A 21,483-nucleotide genomic window follows, 5' to 3' on the forward strand; every position below is an offset into this window, starting at 1 on the left:
GGAGGTAGAGATCATAAGACTTTCTCTTTGGAGAAGCTAGAGCTAGAAATATATTTCCTTTGGTCAGAGAGCAAGCAAGAGTTGCAACAGACTCTATCTTCTGACCTTCTCAAGCCTGCTTTCAAAAGTCAGGATTTTGAAAGAAGCCATTCATAAGTTTGTATAGCATGCCATGTTGGAGAACTTTTTGCTTACCGTGTGACTTTTCTGTATGCCACTGGGGAGGGTGAGCACTTAGAACTTGGAGCCGAACTCTTAGTAACTGAATACCCAGGACTCTGGTTAAAAATGGGTTTGGCTCTACCTTAAAAGTCAATCTGTATATCTGCAGACTTGGGGAGTAAGTGGGAGAGTCCAAGCTGAAGCAAGCAAATGACATTTTCACAGGGTGAAGTATAAATTTGCTGGAGGAAAGCAAAGCTCTGGTTGCTACATGAGCTTTCCAGTTGGGGGCTGTGAGATTTATCTGAAAAGAGCATTTTCTTGGGTTGGATTCTTGGCAGCAGTTGGCCCTGACTACAGAGTCTTAAGACACAAGAGTATGAATGGATCCCTCGGGCCTCTTTTCTGGAAGATGTCCCTGGAAGAACAACGAGCAAGTGCACAAGGGAGATGGTGAATGAATGCAGCTCAGGAAGTTATGCTTTTTCCTTGGAGTAGGGACCATTTGGCTTTGATGATGGCTGCTGTGTACATGCTGGGAACAAGTAGATTGTCCTTCTTCACCTTCATACATGAATCATTGCTTTAATCAGGAAAAGTACAAGTTAGGTGTTGGATGGTCTGAGATTTATCCTTGCTGATGGGTTCATCGTGGGGAGGCTTTTGCAGCATCAGAGAGCTTTTCAGTATAAAGGGGCGCCATCTTGGCTGGGCACAGTGGCTCACACCTGTAATCCCAGCACTTTGGGAGGCCAAGGCAGGCGGATCATTTGAGGTCTGGAGTTCAAGACCAGCCTGACCAACATGGTGAAACCCCGTCTCTACTAAAAATACAAAAATACATTAGCTGGGTGTGGTGGCATGCACCTGTAGTCCCAGATACTCAGGAGGCTGAGGCAGGAGAATCACTTGAACATGGGAGACAGAGGTTACAGTGGGCCAAGACTGCACCACTTGCACTCCAGCCTGGGCAACAGAGCGAGACTCTGTCTCAAAAAAAAAAAAGAGGAGCCATCTTAAAACCATGATGATAGTAACTTGGCCTTTGAGGCAACTGAAGGAAACTGTTTTTCTCCACTCTCTCTTGTCTCTCACCTTCTGTCTTCCCACTTCTCTCATTTACTGACAGATAATTTCTCCTCTCTCTTAGGCCCACCTGGGGTCCCCAGCCCCCCTCTCAGATCTCACTTAATCTTCTGCCAGACCTCTGAGCTAGAAAAGTTTATCTCATCCACTAGCCAATCTGGAACCAACCTGTCCTTCCCCATGGACCTGTGTGGCTTAATTAGAGACAGACACACAGCGAGGGAGAAATCAGTTGGAGGCCTGTTGCTGCCCCATTTGGGGTACTTGCTACCTAAGCAGACCTGGCAAAGCTAGCATTTATTGGCACAGGGAAAAGCAGGAAGGAACCAAGTCTCACAGTTCGTCCTCCACCTTCAGGGTTTTTGATCTTCTCACCCTGCGTGTTGATCTCTTATGTCACTTGCTCAGTGTGCAGCTTCCTTCACCCAGGGACCCAGAGGGTGAGGAGCTCTGCCTTCCCTCACGGTGTTATCATAGGGGCATCCCTGAGGAGTGGGTGACCACTCAGAGGGTCTCCCCATGCTGGATGAGATGCCTTGGAGCTCATTCGCTGTTGATCTGATTGTGCTTTTCCAAGATAAAAGTGCACTCTTTGAGAGCCCTGTGTTTCCTGGAAAGCATCTCCCATTGCCAAAGTACCATTCAGAATGATAGCTCCTTACCGACTATCAGCCACTGTTCCTCACCTTCTCTTGGTGAGAGCAGAGGTTCTCAGATGTGAGCCTGCAGAGAATCGCCAGGAGGCCTTGCTCAAACACCTGCTGCTGGGCCCCACCCCAGAAGCTCTGATTCCACAGGGGATAGGACCCGAGAATCAGCATTTTAAACACATTTCCAGGCGATTCCAACACTGCTGGCCTGGGGCCCCCATTTTGAGAACACATGAATTAAATTAATAACTCAGTATCATTATCAGTTTTTCTGTGAGCTCAGTGAGGAAACAATGGGCTAGTTCAGATATCTTAAAATTTAAAAAAAAAGCTAAAATTAAAATAACACATACACATCCATATCCATATATATATATATATATATATATATATATATGTGTGTGTGTATGTTTATACACACACATAAAAATACACTTATAAATGTGTATTTATGGGCCAGGCACAGTGGCTCATGCCTATAATCCCAGCACCTTGGGAGGCCGAGGTGGGCGGATCACTTGAGGTCAGGAGTTCAAGACCAGCCTGGCCAACATGGCAAAACCCCATCATCTCTACTAAAAAAAAAAAAAAAAAAAATACAAACATTAGGCACGGTGGTACATGCCTGTAATCCAGCTACTTGGGAGACTGAGGCAGGAGAATCACTTGAGCCCAGGAGGGGGAGGTTGCAGTGAGCCAAGATCACATCACTGCACCCCAGCCTGGGTGACAGAGCAAAACTCCATCTCAAAAATAAATAAATAAATAAAGCAAATGTGTATTTATATCTGCAAATATATATTTATATTTATATAACCATATACATATACTTTAAATATGTGTATATATAAGTATAAACAGATGTATATACAAATAGAAAATATTTGAATTCATATTTGACTTTGAAGAAAAGCAAGCAGATTCAGAAAATGTTCAGAATCAGAATTGAATTCAAGAGAGCAAAATACCTGCCCCCCGCATCTCCTGCTGAGCCTCGTTTCTGCACCTGCTTCCTAAACACCTGCTGCTCTCTGTTGCTCTGCCAGGGCTGCTCCTTGGTGCACTTGCTGGGTGCTCAGTGGTGACTTGGTCACAGGCAGGTGGCAAGAGCTGTTGGTACCTCCAGCACAGTCTCTATATTCTCTCTCTGGGCAAAGGGAGAAGCTGGGCACTACCCATGATATCACTCAGAGGCAGATGACTGTGCCATCCTGTGCCAGGACTTGGGGTCACCACACAAGTAAGGGCCAACACAGGAACAGAGCCAGGGAGAACTTTTCCACCTCTGCCAGAGCTTCTTCTCATCCTCCCACATCCCAGAATCCACACATGGTTCGAGAGATGTAGGAGGAGTCAACTGTGGCCACACTTATTGGGCATTGAAATCCTGTTTGTCATTCCTTCCTTTTCCATCTATTCATTGTCCCTTCCATTCATTCAGAGAGCATTTAGTGAGGTCCTACTCTGTACTGGGCTCTAGGCCAAGTGCTGAGGCACAGAAGTGACAGAACAGACACGGTCCCTGCCTCATGGTTCTGACATCCTGGTAGGGGCCACAACACAGAAGAAAACCCATAAATAGAATAATTTCAGCTAATAAATACTACAAATTAAATAAGCAGAATGATACAGGGGAGCTTTTAAAGGGTGGGAAAGAACACTGGTTATATAAGATGATCAGGGAAGTCCTCTCTCTCTGGAGGTGACATTTAAGCTGAGACTTGAAGGATAGAAGAGAGAATGATGGCAACCTGGACTAGGACAGTGGCAGAGGAATTTGAAAAAATGGATAAAATGCTCTTTTTGTTGTTAGCAAGTAATAAGGGACTTGAAGATGTTAACATGGCTAATGTAATTTACCCCATTGTACAGTTGAGTTTACAGTTCAGTCATTATTTGTGTGTGTGTTTTTAGCCAGAAACTGGACAAAAATAAGTAAATGTCTAATAATTTTATAGAAAAAGAAAAGAAGTATATATATGGTAGAGAAGTAATGAGGAGCAAGGAGGGATTAACTCTGCTGAAGATCAGGGAAGGTTTACAGAGAAGGCAGTATCTAAATAAGGTTTTAAAGGATGCATAGGAGTTTTCTATGTGGATAAGGGAAGGAAAGACTTTGCAGGTAGAGTAGACAGAAAGAAGTGTGACACTAGGGCATCTATTAGCACTTATAAGCCTCTATATGAATTACAACAAGTCATTCCCTCTGGGAAGACAATATCACTTCCTTTGTTCTCAACTTCAGCCATTACTTGCCCCCTCATCAGACATCTTTGCACCATGCACAAATTGTACAATGTACATGGCATGGTAGACCTAAATGAAACTACAAGGGGTCCACTGTGCCCCTGCCTATCAGGCTTTGAAATCCTGTTTGTTCATCCAGCCCGCCAACCAGCCATTCATTCATTCAGAGGATATTTAGTAAAGTTCCTGGGTTTTTTTTTTTTTTTTTTTTTTTTTTGGTGTGACTGCAGTTATAAAGAGGGAAAGACCATTTGTAATTTAGTCATGGAAAACCATGAAGATCCACCAGGCAGTGATACCCAAGCAGCCAGTAGGAGAGCATCAGGCTGGGAGTTTGAAACCCTGTGTCCTGGGCCCTGATTTGTGCCACCTTCCTCTTCAAAGATCCTCTAGAGGCCAGGCGTGGTGGCTCATGCCTGTTATCCCAGCACTTTGGGAGGCTGAGGTGGGCAGATCACCTGAGGTCAGGAGTTTGAGACCAGCCTGGCCAACATGGTGAAACCCCATTTTTACTAAAAACACAAAAATTAGCCAGGCGTGGTGGCGGGTGCCTGTAATCCCAGCTATTCAGGAGGCTGAGATAGGAGAATCACTTGAATCCAGGAGGTGGAGGTTACAGTGAGCCTAGATTGCACCATCATACTCCAGCCTGGGCAACAGAGTGAGACCCCGCCTCGAAAAAAAAAAAAAAAGATCCTCTAGATTATGCTTTGTAAAAATGGAGAGTTGAATCCCAAAACCCATCTTCTGCCCTGCCCCCACCCAGGCAGGTCCAGCATGACTATTCTCAGAACTAGTTGTATTTTAATAGGGGATCATGGGATTATGGAGATAAAATGGCTTTAAAATCAAATGACTGAAACACTGACCACTTCTTCCATCCTCAAGGTGGACCTTTTTGGAGAGGCTGGCAATTGGTGGTGTTGGTCCTTTCTCTGCATTCTGAGCACTCTCTTTACACTGAGGTTGTTGGAAGAGGTATTCACTCTCCACGACAGCTGTTTACACCCCTAGTAAGTATGAGCCAGGTGACTTTGGCAGGATTCCAAACCTCAGTTTTCTCATCTGTACATTGGGGGTGATGATAATTATATCCACCCAGTGGGAAGCTTTGAAAGCCAATTGGTAGAAGTGATACGTAAAAGTGTTTGAGCAAGGCTGGCACGGAGAAGACATTTGAAAAAGGTGGAGGAGGTGGAGGTGTGGCTGTCACTAGGGAAGATAGGAGCTGGGCCTGAGGGGAAAAACAGTGAAGAGAAAATGTAACAATGTGAAAGTGAGTGCTAGAAAAGTCTAATGAGAGAAGACAATAATAAAGAGGAGAAAAGAAGTGTTTTTACCACACAGATGCTACCCATTTTACTGGTGAGAAAGCTCGAGCCACAGGGAAATAACGTGCTCAACATGAAGCTCCTCTTTTTTCAAACACTGTATTTTCCTGTAGGTCTTATCGGCTGGAAAATAAAATAACAGTAACAGAGAAGCTTGGCTTCTTTAAGAGAGTATCGGCCAGGCTCGATGGCTCATGCCTGTAATCCCAGCATTTTGGGAGGCCAAAGTGGGAGGATCATCTGAGGTCAGGAGTTTGAGACCAGCCTGGCCAACATGGTGAAACCCTGTCTCTACTAAAAATACAAAAAAATTAGCCAAGCGTGGTGGTGGATGCCTGTAATCTCAGCTACTAGGGAGGCTGAGGTGGGAGAATCACTTGAACCTGGGAGGTGAAGGTTGCAGGGCCTGGTTCTCTGCGTCTTCCTCCGTTCTCTGCCTCATCTGACCCACTGAATAGCTCTCATGTTTACATAGTGTACTATGTGCCATTTCATTCCTAACTTCTCCCCTCTTGAATCAGTGATAATCCATTGTTTTTATCATCACTATATCTATGGGTTTTGTTGACGAGACCTGATTAACCCTAAAAAGTCATTACACTGCACAAGTAAAGCAGTGTTGGGGTGGACTGTTATCTAGATGTGTATTTTCCTTAAAAAAAAAAAAATGAGGCCAGGACTTCCCCTACCAAACCAAGTCAGGGAGCAGAGTTGAGAATTAAATCCACAGTATACTGTGGGCCAGTGTTCTTGAGCCAGTCCTCTGAGAACTGTTATTCTTTTTTATTTATTTATTTATTATACTTTAAGTTTTAGGGTACATGTGCACATTGTGCAGGTTAGTTACATATGTATACATGTGCCATGCTGGTGCGCTGCACCCACTAACTCGTCATCTAGCATTAGGTATATCTCCCAATGCTATCCCTCCCCCCTCCCCCAACCCCACCACAGTCCCCAGAGTGTGATATTCCCCTTCCTGTGTCCATGTGATCTCATTGTTCAATTCCCACCTATGAGTGAGAATATGCTGTGTTTGGTTTTTTGTTCTTGCGATAGTTTACTGAGAATGATGATTTCCAATTTCATCCATGTCCCTACAAAGGACATGAACTCATCATTTTTTATGGCTGCATAGTATTCCATGGTGTATATGTGCCACATTTTCTTAATCCAGTCTATCATTATTCTGGAGCCGAGCAGCATTTAGGGGAGGCCAGGGAATTCAAAGTGGCTGCAGACTCTCTTGTTCTAACCAGCTCCAGGGTAGAAATTAGGACAGCACCGTATAGTGAAAGGAGCAAGGATTTCATAGCCTACTTACTATCTAGGGGCCTCTCAGCCTTAATTTCCTTATCTGTGGAATAGGGGCACTCATGTCTACCTCACATGGATGTCATGAGACCAGATTTAATGTATAGTGCCTGGAACAGGTGGTATTATAGCTGCTATTTCTCCCAAGCATGCCTGTGTCCCCCAAACATTCCGTTTACCTCTCTCAATCCATGTTCCACCTCTCTCCATCCTATTTATTTCTTGGGCACATGATCTGCGTGTATTACATCAACAGGCTCCCTTGCTGTCCAGCTTCTGATTTTTTGGCCAATGTTAGGCATGGCGGGAAATGAACGCCCACCTTACTTCCAACCCCACGGCTCTCTCTTTCCCTTTGGTTAACAGTAGCCTCTCCCTGTCCTTGCATCTTCAGGCCTGGAGATGTGAGCTCTCCCTGGCTTTACTGGCCCTGGATACTAGAGCATCCTTGGTGGTTTATGGGCACTTTGTCCAGATATGTTAAATTGTTCCTTTATTAAGCTCTCCTTAGTTACCCACTTGGAGGGTGCCATTCATTCCCTGCTCAGACTCAAACTGATACATCCTAATATTATGATGTTTTTATTGAGGAGAATAGTAAACATGTTCTCTGTTGAACATCTCCCCCTTCATGACCACATCCCAAAAGAAAGCCTCTGAGAACTTGTGATTCTCTTTTCTCGAACCTCAGTTAACTGAGGTTCTCATGGTAGAATTCTCGTTGGTGAGAACAACACTGGGAGGAGCTGTTTCTCTAGGATCAGAATAGGGAATTGTATCGGGGAAAAATGAAGTGTTCGAAAGGAGTTTGGGTGCCTTCTGGCGCATGGCCTTCTGTTCTCCCCATAAGGACCCTCACAGAAGGACAAACCCAAGGGAAGTCCTGCTCATAAGCCGTGGTTCTCCATACTGGTTCCGGCTTGTCGGTGCATTAGACCAACATCCGGATAGGGGTCTCTTAAAGAAGGTGAGAGAGCATAACATGGTGATGTTGAAACCTTACAGATGGCGAGCTGTGGTATCATAATTAGGAATCTGGGCTGGGCGCAATGGCGCATGCCTGTAATTCCAACACTTTGGGAGGCCGAGGCGGGTGGATCACCTGAGGTCAGGAGTTCAAGACCAGCCTGGCCAACATGGTGAAACCCCGTCTCTACTAAAAATACAAAAATTAGCCAGGCATGGTGGTATGCGCCTATAGTCCCAGTCTTGGGAGGCTGAGGCAGGAGAATCGCTTGAACCCGGGAGGCAGAGGTTGCAGTGAGCCGAGATCGTACCACTGCACTCCAGCCTGGGCGACAGAGTGAGACTCCATCTCAAAAAAAAAAAAAAAAAACAAAAACAAAAGGAGTCTAGATAATTTTACTTCCTTACATTGAAAACTTCCACTCCTTCAGAATTTCCCACTTTCTACTTTGCATTTTATATGGATACAAGCATTTCTTAACTTCCCCTCTGTAATCTAAATTTGAAGACAAAAGCTGTCCAAATAAAATTTTCATAATATTAAAAATGTGAATCTCATACAAATAAAGAAAAAGCACATGTCAACTACTTAACTAAATGAATGAAAGAATAAGGAAGATGCTAATGACATGTCAGAGCATTTGAGAAACAGATGTTTATAAAGTTAGTGGGGAAAATGATGATGAAGTAAGTGTGTAAACATAAATAAGACTGATTAATGTCCTGTAGAGCCATAAAACAGTTAGCACTGAGTTATTGTTTCTACTAGACAAAAACACTTCTATATCTACAGAATGAAAATCTACAAGTTAACATGTAACTTTTAGTCTGGGCCCTAATCAATAGGAAATAATAAGCCAAGTGAAGATACATGCTCCTACAGAATAAAATACTTTGGGGCAGGCCTGTGCCCCAATACTAAGTGATAAACTTACAGTCATCCTTTTGCTTCATTTCCAAGTTTTGGAAAAGTTGTCTTAACAAGCCATGTGCTACTGGCACTGTCTCACCCTAGCACAGTACCTGGTACATAATAAATATTGATGAAGTGTTTGTTGAATGAATCCATGAATAGAGCTAACAGCCCAGCTTCCTATAGAGAAAGGTTAGCTAAGCTAAGTCAAGAGCCCACAATTGCATCAGCTGCCAGTTTTCCAAGCAGGAATCACACCATTTCCCTAGAGAATAACAGAACAGCAGTCCAAACAGGAACAATCTGTACAGGCAGGTGGCGAAGGGAACAGGTGCCGGTGGCAGGAGCTTTCTCTTCACCTCTGGCCATATGTGGCCTATGACAGCTCTATAATTGTTTTACAGTGTCGGGGGGTCCTGTTAATAAATGGGCATTACTAGTTTCTAGCAGCACACAGAGCTGTACAGGTGCATCATGAAAGCACAAAGGAGAACTGTTAAGTCTCAGCTTCGAGTCTTTGAAAAACTGGCAATGAAGCTATTACCAAAAAAGCACCTGTCAGTGAAGAAAGTCGTTGGCAGGGCTTTGGAATTTTCCAACAGGTTTTACCCAGCTTTGAGCTAACAGGTAGAAGGATAGAGAGAAAGGAGAAGATGTTCTAGTCATTGCAGATAGAATCTACATTTCATGCATTTGTGAACCACTGGATTTTTATTTAATCTCCCCACCCTCAATTTGATGTTTTCAGCATTTGGAATAAAGTGGAGTTTGTTTTTTTTTTTTTGAAGTTAGTGTGAAATAATTTCTCCAGAACAAGTGTCTCTTTAGGATTCCATTCCGAGGAAGTCAGAGCTGAATAGAGTGACAGGCTTTCTGCAACTCTCATTCTACCTCACCATGGTCATTTTACAGAATAAATAACCAAGGTCCTATATCAGTCAGCTTTTGTTGTGTAACAAACCACACTGGGTTCACTAGCTTAAACCCGCAAGGATTTATTATTTCTCATGACTCTCTGGGTCAGCAGGTGGCTCTCATAGCCTGGGTAGGCTCAGCCAGGGCTGGATGGTCTAGGACAGTCTCCATCTGAGTGACTGGCCATTGGCAGGCTGGTGAATCTGGTATAAATTATCTCTGCTGCACACGTCTCTCACCATTCAACAGGCTAGCTTGGCCGCCTTCACCGAGTGTTCTCAGCATTCCAAAGAGCAAAAAAAAATAGGCAATCCTAAGGCACAAGTGCTTTTCAAGTCTCTGTTAACTGTTGTACCTTTGGCCGCAGTAAGAAGCTCAAAGAAGGCCAGGCACAGTGGCTCATGCCCGTAATCCCAGCACTTTCAGAGGCTGAGTTGGGTGGATCACCTGAGGTCAGGAATTCAAGACCAGCCTGGCCAACATAGTAAAACCCCGTCTCTACTAAAAATATAAAAAATTAGCCAGGTGTGGTGGTGGCGGGCACCTGTAATCCCAGCTACTCTGGAGGCTGAGGCAGGAGAATCGCTTGAACCCAGAAGGCAGAGGTTGCAGTGAGCCGAGATCGCGCCATTGCCCTTCAGCCTGGGCAACAAGAGGGAAGAGTGAAACTCTGTCTCAAAAAAAAAAAAAAAAAAAAAAAAAAAAGAAGAAGCTCAAAGAGTGTGGAAGCAACTACCTGAGGCGTGGATCTTTAGAGAAAAGAAGAATTTGTGGACATTTTTGCCAACCAGTCTACCATAAGTGTAGAGGTGCAATAACTTACCAAAGCTCACAAAACAGGAAGAGGCAATGCTGGGACCCAGACCCAGACCTTGAAACTCCTGGCCCCAGTCCTTTCCACAGTACCCTGAACCCTTTTCAGGATTCCAAGGTTAACGTCCAGTGACCTTTGAAACCCATTTTAAAAGTACTTGGAGCAGAGAGATTAGCAATAGGTTTCAATGAGGGTTCTTAACTTTAGTGTTGAGAAGAATCCATCTCCTTAATTAGGATAATAACTTGGCAAGGGTCCCTAGGCCACCCCTACCCCAGACCTCAGCTTCTGAACTCTGCCATCCATGTCCTTTGGCTTAATTTCCAGGTTCTCCCTCTCACCAACAGAACACCAGCCTTGGCCTGGGCCTTGGATCCCCTCATTCTATGCAGGGAGACACAGAATCACTGCAGGAGATGTTCACCTTCTGGTGTCCTGTTCGACACCCGTTCCCTCTGGTCGTAGGAGGACTTAGATACTTGGGCCTTTTAGGTGCACTAATGATCTGGTGCCTCTTCAAATTGGGTCCTGGAAACTGAGTCCTAGACAGTTACCACTCTGTTTTCTTTGCCGGTAATGGAGAAAGCACAACTTGGAAAATCACCAATAATCCATACTCGTTAAATATTTGCTCAAAGTTTGACTTAAAGGGGTGGCTGAACTCTAACAGGGCTGAAGAGGAGGGACGGAAGCCCCCTGGTGGCCACTGGTGGCCTGGCCTTTATAGCCCTGAGCTGGTTAGCTGCAGCCTGGAAGGTTGATAGAAAGCCTTGCCCTTAACTGGATGCTGAGGATGGCTGGCCTCACACCGCAAGGGCTTTATCAAAGTGGTTCTGGAAAGTATGATTTCTCCATCTCTCTACATTTGCAGGGATGTTTTAGGTGATGTGTGAAGGGTTTGTTTTTCTTTTTCTTTTTTTTTTGGCCTAACTCACTTTCCACTCTTGTACTCTGCTTCTTACATGTTTTCTTACACTTGAAAGAATAATTTATCCTTCATTTCAGTTCATTCTTTAGCCTAACAGGACATAAAAGAAATCGGTCCTGGAAAAGCTACCACTCTGTTTTCTTTGCCAGCAATGGAGAAAGCACAACTTGAAAACATTCACCAATAATCTGCACATTTTCAAGATCAAAGCAGTTTACAGAAGTATTCAAGACACACCAGTGAAGTGTTGATCTCCATTTTGTCAGCCGGCCCCAAGAACCTTCAATGAGGAGAGATACACAGGGACGGGTGGCCCCTCCACCTCAAAGCCAGCTCCCTACCCAAATGCGAAGAGTTGCCCATTCTTCATTTCTTCTAAAGCCTGAGATAATAAACGAGGTCACTGCCAAGCCCTAAAGTAAACATCGTTATGATACATTCTGCCACCATAACTAGGGATTCCTCAGCTATTAGTCAGACCTCGACAGCAGGCTCCATTCCCAAACCGGGACTGAGACCCTCCTGAATTCTTGAGCCATGATGTGCCTGTGTCACTGGCTCTCAGGGCTGTCGTCAGAGTGCCCAGCAAAGACTGAAGCATACGTATGGCCGTTTCCCCTCTGCCAGCAATACTTCCTAAAGGGGCATTGCATTGTCATGCTTGCTATAAAATATGGCCATTGACATTTGCTCTGTTCCTGCTGCCTGAAGGGGAATGATTGCCATCATACACAGGCTTCATGAGAGCAGCAGCTGGTCAGCCTTGTCATCTGTGTCTTCACGGTGCAGTTTTTCCCCAGTGCATCCTGGCTGCCTCTTTCCAACACTTCTCAGAATAAGTCCCAACAAGCCCCCACCACCCCCTGCTTCCACTCCTAGGATCGTGGTCTCCATCCATCTTCCTGAGCACTAAGAACAAGTGTGCCCCTTCTAGAAAGCCGATTTTATGGTCTAAAACTCACTGTATTCATTCTCCTGGTTTTCTCATCTTAGGAGTGCTTGCTCCTCAATCATGTTAAAGATAATCAGTGTGCCATTTTCTTCTTTTATCTCTTCAAACGGCAAAACTTTTGCTCTTCCCTTTGAAATACCACTAGTGGCATTCTTGAACTTATTTTTAGATGTGTGGAACTGTTCCAGACAAAATCGATGCTCGGCACAGATAAAGCCCCGAGTGTGTTTATCGTGGGTAGAAGAAAATGGAGTGTTTGAATGTGGAAGGCGCACAGCCATGTGCCTGGGTGCAGTATGGCTTCCTTTCATCTGGAAAAAGGAAACAAGCATTGTCGATAATAATATGCAGATGTCCAGCCCCAAATGAGAATATATTGCTAATTAACTATATTGTTAGTTTGTTTTAAGGAGAGAGGCTGTAGTGACATTAATTATAATCTCTGTTGTTTGTTGTTCAAAGTCTATGAGACCAAATGCATTGCTAATAATATCTTCTTTAATATCTTCAGTAGAAGATTCCTAGGGTTTTTTGTTTTTCTTTAGAATCCCACATAAAAGCCACATTAGGGGTAATGAGGCCTGTAGCCTGAGCCTAATTAAAACAAAATCTAACTAGGCCCTCGTTACCCAATGATAACTCTAGCCATCATTATCATCAACTAGTACTTATTTGTTGCCCCCTGAGCTTGTGAAACTGGGGGAAGGAGAAGGGAGTTTGGAGACTGAAGATAGGGCCTGTTCTTTGCCTTTCAGAAATTTGCCAGCCAGTCTGCCTTCAAGAAGTCTGCCTGATTGTGTTAATCCGGGGAATAGTTACCAGTTTTTGCCTTAAAAAGTACTAAACTTTCCTCGACAGCCACAATTTGTTACTGATTTGTGCCTCTTCTGGAGGTTCTGAAAGTGGCGAAATCAACCCTGTTCTTCAGATTCCAGTCCTTGGTTGGTGTTTGCAGAATAGGGCAGGTGGCTATTTGCAGACTGGGACAATGATGCTTAGCACATTTTTTCCAAAAGAGGAGGCATCGCCCATTTCCATAGCTTTATCTTCCTCCTATTGTAGTGCTCATCCTAATTTGCCCTGTGGCTTGGTTGTCCAAAAAACCTCACTCCCTCTCTTTTATATTCATCTGCCTGTGTCAAATGACCCGCTGGGGGACTCTGGCCATTCTGACCACTCTGACCCTAGATGTGGCTATGGCCATCCACCTTGGTCACAAACACAGCCATGATGAGCAACGCCAGCTATACTATGCAGTGGCTGGAGGCAGTGATTGGACATTCTTGGTGTTGGACCAGGATGTACTCAGTATAAAGGACACAAGTGATTAAAACGTGTGGATTTGTCATCTGAGAAGAACTGCACCCAGCCTAAAGATGAGAGGTTTTCTCTTCTTGATTCATCTCAGCAGAGCTTTCCCAAGGGCATCCAGGGCCAGTTGATGAGAATGAGGAAGGAGGGATGAGATCCCAGCACCATGTAGCTTCAGCAAACCTCCAAGTGCCCCAGAGGATGCTACCAGAGAAGTGGTAGCCTAGTGGACAAGTCACAGCGCAGTGTGATAGAAGGCTGTCAGACCAAAGGCTGGTAGGCTAAGACTGTGCGTTGGGCCCGATGTGTATAATATTTAACTCCGTTATTTCATATGAAAACAGCAGGTGTCTCTGATCGTTACTCTCACCACATTTCAGCTCTGAAACCCTTTGGATCTATAAACCACAGCTCTGTCAGACCTGAGAGACTCCTTCACCAAGATTGCAAAGCTCCTGGACCCCTCCCCAGCTCCCTGTTCTCTTAACCTGATGCATCTGCTGCACGTTTACAAGCCTTTTTATTTCAGTTCAAACATTGCTTCCTCTGAAAACCTTTCTTTCTTTTTAATACCAATTTGCAAAGGAAGGAGTTTTATAATACCTACCTCAAATGGTAACAGTAGGTTTTCTGGATTTCTCTCCTTCATGAGTATCCTTATGGATTTTGATAGATTCAGTGTACATCAATCAAGTACAATCTCTTTTTTTTGTCCAAATTCTCTGATCTGTGAGCAATGGGGGCCTGTCAAGCTGGCTCCTGTGTTCTTTCAAGAGTACCCTGTTAATCATTGAAAGCTTCCTTGCTTCTTGTTGCAGGAAAGTATCCCAAATTCATCTGTGCCTTCCCCGCCCAAGCTCTGCACTCAATCCATTTGTCCAGGGAATGCTGGTTCCTTTTGGTGAGGAAAAACCTCTTGCAATTGTGATAGTATTTGGTTGGTGCAAAAGTAATGGCAGTTTTTGCCATTACTTTCAATGGCAAAACCTTTATAATTTTCTGGGTCATCACAACTCAAAAATTAAAATCCCAAGAGGGCACATTGCTACTGGTACAGCAGCATTGTCAATGTTAACATTAAGATTAATGATAACAGTAAAAGACATATGGAGGTCACCATTCCAGGACCAGCGTGATAGCTCCATAATACTATGAGGGACCTAAGCCCACCATCTTTCCAGTCAGCCACGCTTAGACTACAGCCTCCATCCTCAGGCCTGCCAGCTGCCTCATTTCACATCAAGCCCTGTTTCCTCATTTCAGGCAGGACAAAGTGGAAGAGAGAAAGGCAAATGGCAAAACCGAATCTGAAAACTCCTTTTCAGCAGTTCTGTCCAGAACCTTCCACTTACTCCTCATGGGGCAGAATTGTGTCATATGGTCACACTCAGATGAAGTGGATGCTGGGAAATGTAGTTTTTGCCAGGTCCACGGCCACCTGAAACAAACACCAAGTAAGAAAAAGAGGGGACTAGACATTGGGCAGGCAATTGCAATGTCTGCCACAGTACTGCCATATAAGGCAAAATGCTAGGCTGTAAGAACAGGATATTTTTATTACTATTCCTGTTTTAGATAAGTTCTAAAATAATAGAAGGAGAGGAGCACCAAGCAGTAGCTAAATAATTTGACCAGTGAAGATCACCTGCCTCAGCAATGGAAGAGTTCATGTGCATAAGCCGTTTAATAGCTGCATTTCTTCTGTTTTCCTTCTCAGTGGTAGTCACAGCTCTGAAATTATAGTCACAAGAGGAAACATTGCTGCTGGTGCTGCAGCATTGTCAATGTTAACTCATAGATAGTTAACTCAATGTTAACTCATTGTCAATGTTAACTCATAGATTGATGTTCAACTCAAAGACACACTGTGGGTAAAGCAATATTTTCCCAAACTGAGCAGGCCCCCTTGTATCACTTTAACTGGGGCAGAATGAATTCAATGGCATTTTGGAAAGAATGGTCATGATGCTTTCCTTAAATTCCCAGACTTTCCTAAGGTATCATTTTCAGAGAAGAATGTTTGCTTGCCTGAATAAAACACAAAATATTTTACTTTTAACCTTGAGATCCACCCCTCTTGAAAATCTTTACTCTGCTGGAATAATTCAAGTGGAATACTCAGTGAGTGAACTTGGTAATAGCTGGACTGATGTCCTCAACCAGGACCTCCAAGGGGGGCTCTGCAAGGAGGATGTACAGTAAGTCCCTTTGAGAAGAGATGAAGAAAGGTTTTCTTCTGCATTACTAGGATATTCTGTCTGTTGTCTCCTACCCTAGATTTAAAGTCTAGATGACTAAAATAATGGCTACTCTCAAATCTTGTTATTGATTGAATAAAACAGGGTTTCATTCTATATGAGCCATCCTTAGCCACACTTCCCCTATCCTAGGATTTCCAATTTCTTAACAGCTTGGGGGCATGCCATTGCAAGGAGGCAAGGTGTCCAGTTAAATATGTTTTGAAAGAGGTGCAAGAGTAACTCAGATATTCAGAGATTGTGATTAGCATTTCTTTATTACTTCCCATCTTCCAAATACTTTACAAACACCAAGCCTGTGTCTGGGGGGCAGGGCGGTTCGGACAGATGGAGAAATGCCACAATTGTGTGCATAACTGAAGCCAAAACATACTTCAGCCCCAGTTGTCTGACTATTCCCGGCAGAGGTACTTGTGGCCTGAACTGCCCAGCCAGTGACCCTAACGCGACACTTCCCTTTCCATGTGTAGACACAACCCAACCCAAGTATCTTGACTAATCCTGCGGGGAGGGTACAGGGCTCTTCTTATTATCTAATCTGCTTTACATGCAAAGTCCTTGAGTCCTAGAGAGTTTAAGGGGTTTGCTTGGTCTGGGGCTAAGCCAGAAGCACTCTGTGGTGGTGAATTTCCTACCAGGAAAAATTCAAGAGTCACATCAATCAATCAATCAGACTTAGTCCCTGTTTTTTCAGACATCTAGGCAAAATGTTAAAGAGTAGCAAAAACACATTTTCTACTTCTTCTAAAATGTAAGTGTTCATAGTAGGAAGAGTACTCCATTCACAGGGGAAAGGAAAGAGAGCCTCATTTTTAACCTAATTAAACAGTATACCTCCATTGTGGCTATGAAGCTAGGGCTTGATTTACAAGAAGTACTAAAGCAATTGGGAAGCAAATTCTGGGCCCCTTCCAAGATTTGTAATCCTAAATCCTGCACAAGAAATTCTCCATGACAATCTAACTGTCCTAATGTTGTTGGAGAAGTTTTAGGGTTGGAGATTAAGGGAAAAAAGCAAGGGAACAAATGCATTCAGCTATCTCCCCTTTGGGATGTCGTAGAGAAATCTTATGTTGAGAAAAGATAGCATGCTCTCTCTCCTCTCCTGTCTTCTCTTCTCTTCTCTTCCCTTCCCTTCTCTTCTCTCCTCTCCTCTTCACTTCACTTCTCTTCTCTCTTGCTCCTTCTCTTTCTCTCTTCTATTCTTTCTCTTCTCTTCGCTCCTCTTCTCTTCTCTCTCGCTCCTTCTCTTTCTCTCTTCTCTTCCTTCTCTTCTCTTCTCTTTTCTCTTCTCATTCTCCTTCTCCTTCTCCTTCTTCTTCCTCTCTCTCTCTCTCTCTCCATGCTAGGTTCAAACAATAATACATTTGGCCTCTGTTGCATTGAGTAATGTCTCAAAATGTCAGGGCAACTCCCTCTACCAGGATGTGCCAGGAGACGAAAACCATGGCAGAGAGGTGGCTGGAAAGGTGAACAAAGACACTGCCCCCGGCCACATCTTCTGAGCTGTGGAAAGGCGAGCAAAAACATGCTGCAGAGCAGCCAGCTTTCCCCTGTCACTGCATGTTTTAGAGAGGTGACAGATGAGGTCTCTATCTCCACCCTCCCCTTGGCTTCTTCGAACATTCAGAGGCGGTCTCTGCACCAGTGAGTCTGTTCCTGAGCCCCATTCCTATTTAAACAGATTTATAAAAATCCATTCGCAGCTGGGCTTGGTGGAACGTGCCTGTAATCTCAGCTACTTGGGAGGCTGAGGTGGGAGGATTGCTTGAGCCCAGGAGTCTGAGGTTGCAGTGAGCTCAGTTGTGCCACTGCACTCCAGCCTGGAAAACAGAGCAAGACCCTGTCTCTAAAAAATGACACATAAATAAAAGTAAAAATAATAATCCCTTCCCTAAGGTTAGCTCTCCAAGAAGATATGTATCTGCTAGTGTGTTTCAGCCTCAGTGCTCTTGACCTTGGGTGCTCAGAGTCATGAGTGTTTTTATACCAGATGTAACCCTTTGGCTGGGTCAGAGGCACTGTGGTGGGGGGCAAGGAGGGCGTGTGGAGACAGTGTGCTGAAATATACACTCCCAAACCCCAAAACATGCCCAAGAATAACAAGAACATTAACCACTGACCCAAAGCCTGGTGAAATTCTATCTCCTTGTCTCTCTCCACCAGTAAACATGAAAATGCTATCCCTGAAGGCTGGAGTAAATCTTCTGTGAGAGGAGAGAGGGAGAAAAAGAAAGGCTGGTTTGGAAAAGGAGTCCAGCAACTTCTCAATCACTAGAGAAATTTCCCCATAGTGATAAAGAAATGGTGATATTTTTCACAGCTGGGAAAAACAGTGGGCTTGCACTTTTCAGTATAAAACCATTAGATTTCAGAATGCCTTTTCGTGACTTTTTATTTGGCTATTCCTGTCTCTTCATCCTCATCACCTATGGTTCTTCCCTCCTTCTCTCTACAACAGCTTCGCTGGCCATTCTGTTTCTCAAACCAGCCAAGCTCATTCCCATCCTGGACTTGAGTGCTTCCTTTGCTGTTCCTTTTGCTAAAATGTCCTTCCCCCAGATTATTGCAGGGTGCCACCTTCTCTTGTTCAGATCTTGCCTCAAGTGTCACCTTCTCTGAGGGGTTCTCCCTGACCACCTAAGGTTTTCCCCAGCCACTCTCCATCATCTTCTTTCTTTTCTTCTTGGCAGTCACCGTTCTTTGATCTGATCTTATTTATTTATCTATGGATTTATTGTTTATTTCCCTCACCTAGTTGTACATTTCAAAATAATAGGTCTCATGTCTATCCTGTTTATTGCTGTATCTCCTGTGCCTAGCATGGTTGGCATTTGTTGATTGGATGGATGGGTGTGTGGGTGGAAGGATGGATGGATGGATGGATGGATGGATGGATGGATGGATGGATGGATGGATGGATGGATGGATAGATGGATATGTGAATGGATGTATGGATGGGTTGATGGACAAATGGACAGACAAATGGATGAATGTATGTAATCAATAATATGGCCCAAGAACTTTATCCAGCTTGGTCAGATCTTTTGCTCCATAGCCTACACAAAAGAAACCAACTCTGGACACTAGAGCTATAACTAAAGCCAAGGTGGTTAATCAGTTGAAGCTGTGAGAAGAGAAACATAATTTGGTTCCAGCTCTAAATGAACACCTGTTCTTCCTCAAAATAGTGTTTTCATTTTTAAAGTACTTTGAAGCTTAATAAATAGCCCATAACTCATTAACCCTCAGAAAATTCCCAAGTAGCAGGCTAGAAGTTTTCTGATGATCTGGCTTTTAAGACATGAAGAAACTAAACCATGGGTTTGCAAAACAAGTTTGGAATGCCCTACTGGCTTAATTTCAGCCACTGGAATTGTCCTTGCTCCTGAATATAATGGACTGTTAAGGGTGACATTTTTTAATCATGTGTCTCCTTAACAGGTGTTTGTTTGCTTGTTTGTTTGTTTTAGAATAACCTCAACGTGGGAAGTGACACCACATCAGAAACCAGCTTTTCTCTCTCCAAAGAAGCACCAAGGGAGCATCTGGACCACCAGGCTGCACACCAACCCTTCCCCAGACCGCGATTCCGACAAGAGACGGGGCACCCTTCATTGCAAAGAGATTTCCCCAGATCCTTTCTCCTTGATCTACCAAACTTTCCAGATCTTTCCAAAGCTGATATCAATGGGCAGAATCCAAATATCCAGGTAATTCTTGGCACCTGGAAGATGGGAGATAACAAAACAGTCCATCTTTTGTTTTCTGATGATTCCAGTGGAAACTGCTGCCTTACCTCACTTTTCTTCTTAACCCCTTAATGATTCCTGCTTAAGATCATGTTATCTCCATAAGAACAGTGCTGCATTTCATTAAGTGACACCCTTGATTGTGAGATGCACAATTATTTTGTGAACCACTCAAAAGAAGAAAACACTACCAATTAAAGTATGACACACCAAGGATTACAAGATACATACTAATTTAAGAGACAGTGAAATATAAAAGCAAAACAAAACAAAATAGTCTGAAATATAAAAACAAAACAAAACAAAATTGATGAAATGTGGCAGTTATAGGAAAAGGCCAACCTGACCTGTGAACAGATTGGGCAAATGTTTTCAAATATGAGTTCAAAGCACTCAGGAAAGCTGTTTCTCTTAATGCCCCTCTAAACTTGCCTTGGACACCAGAAATTCCTTCACAAAGAGACAAGCTTCCGTTACTCTAAAGTATACATGACTTACAAAACAATAAGAGGAAGGAAGTTGAGAACAGGAGTTCCTAGGAGAGAGATGACTATCTTCCACTAAGTTGGGATCTGATGAAGCAGTGGGAAATGGGAGGTCAGGGAAAGGGTGACTGAGGTTAAAAATAATAACTCTCATCTACACTGAAATAGCTCAGTATACTTTACAAAGCAAATGTTGATCTGATTTGACCCTCCCAACACCCTCATGAAGGAGACAAAGCCCGTGTCATTTTTCTAATACTATCGATAATGCACCAGATACTCAGGAAGTTACTGTTTGGTTTACCCAAAGTCACATGGCAGTAAATAGTAGTTATAGGGCTCAAATCCAGGCTCTCAGACTCCCAACCCACATTCAGAGGCAAACTCCTAATTTTGAATGTTGTTTGTACCTTTCTCTGTTTCCTCCCAAAGATGGTCCCCATGATAGTTGAGAGAGGCTCATCCCCCGGGCAACCCAGCCCCTATCCAACTCTCGTCCTCATATGCCTGCTTCCATATTTTTTTTAAAGATGGCCTCACTCAGTCACCCAGGTTAGAATACAATGGCACGATCATAGCTTACTGCAGCCCCTACCTCCCAGGCTCAAGCGATCCTCCCACCTCAGCCTCCCGAGTAGCTGGAACTTCAAGTGTGTGCCCCCACATCCAGCTCATTTTTTAATTTTTTGTAGAAACAGGGTTTTGCCATATTGCCCAGGCTGGGCTCAAACTCCTGGGCTCAAGCGATCCCCCTGCCTCAGCCTGCCAAAGTGCTGGGATTACAAGTATGAGCCACCACAGCCAGCCCATACTTGTAAGCTTTGCTTCCAATTCTTTCTATTTGTATAGGTGCACCTTTTCTGTACTTTTTCCTCTCTGGACCAGATGCCAATTTGCTTACATGGCAGAAAGTTCCTGAACTTGGACTCAGACCAATTGATCCTTCATTAACTGCCTCTCTTTCCACAGACTAACACCCTCTGCATGATACGGTTTTAGATCAGGTTTCGTTGACGTGAGTTGTTTTGCTCTTAACACCAGTGTCATGGGAGCATGCAAATCTCACTGAGAACACTTAGAATACCAACCCCTGCTGTCTATAAAATGCTGCATTAGGTTATAGGAAATTGAAAAATGTAAGGCCTGTTCCCTCCAATAAATTAGATCTGTGTGAAGATCCCAGCTACCACATAAAACAGTGCTGGAGGGATCATGAAGACAGAGGAGGAAAAGCACTGTGTCCCAAGGGGGTGGATCTCAATAGGTGGAAAGAAGTCAGACAGGCTCTATTGATGGTACAGAGTGACAAATGTGGAGGTCACTCTTTGACAACCCATGCACAGAAATCGCTACATGCCCCAGTTAAAATTTCTGGTGAGTCTTGTATTGTTTTAATTGA

The 21,483-nt window shown here is 43.9% G+C and overlaps 1 protein-coding gene across 1 annotated transcript in view; it reads left to right on the plus strand.

Annotated features, from left to right (window-relative positions):
• ISM1 (isthmin 1) overlaps positions 1-21,483 on the plus strand; it is an 81,459-nt gene that overhangs the window by 31,944 nt on the left and 28,032 nt on the right. The window contains exon 2 of the mRNA XM_004061821.5: positions 19,321-19,560. Within this exon, the coding sequence (XP_004061869.1) occupies positions 19,321-19,560 (240 nt within the window). The remainder of the gene's footprint in view (positions 1-19,320; positions 19,561-21,483) is intronic.

The sequence above is a fragment of the Gorilla gorilla genome, chromosome 21, assembly GCF_029281585.2.
Source record: "Gorilla gorilla gorilla isolate KB3781 chromosome 21, NHGRI_mGorGor1-v2.1_pri, whole genome shotgun sequence".
NCBI lineage: Eukaryota > Metazoa > Chordata > Mammalia > Primates > Hominidae > Gorilla > Gorilla gorilla.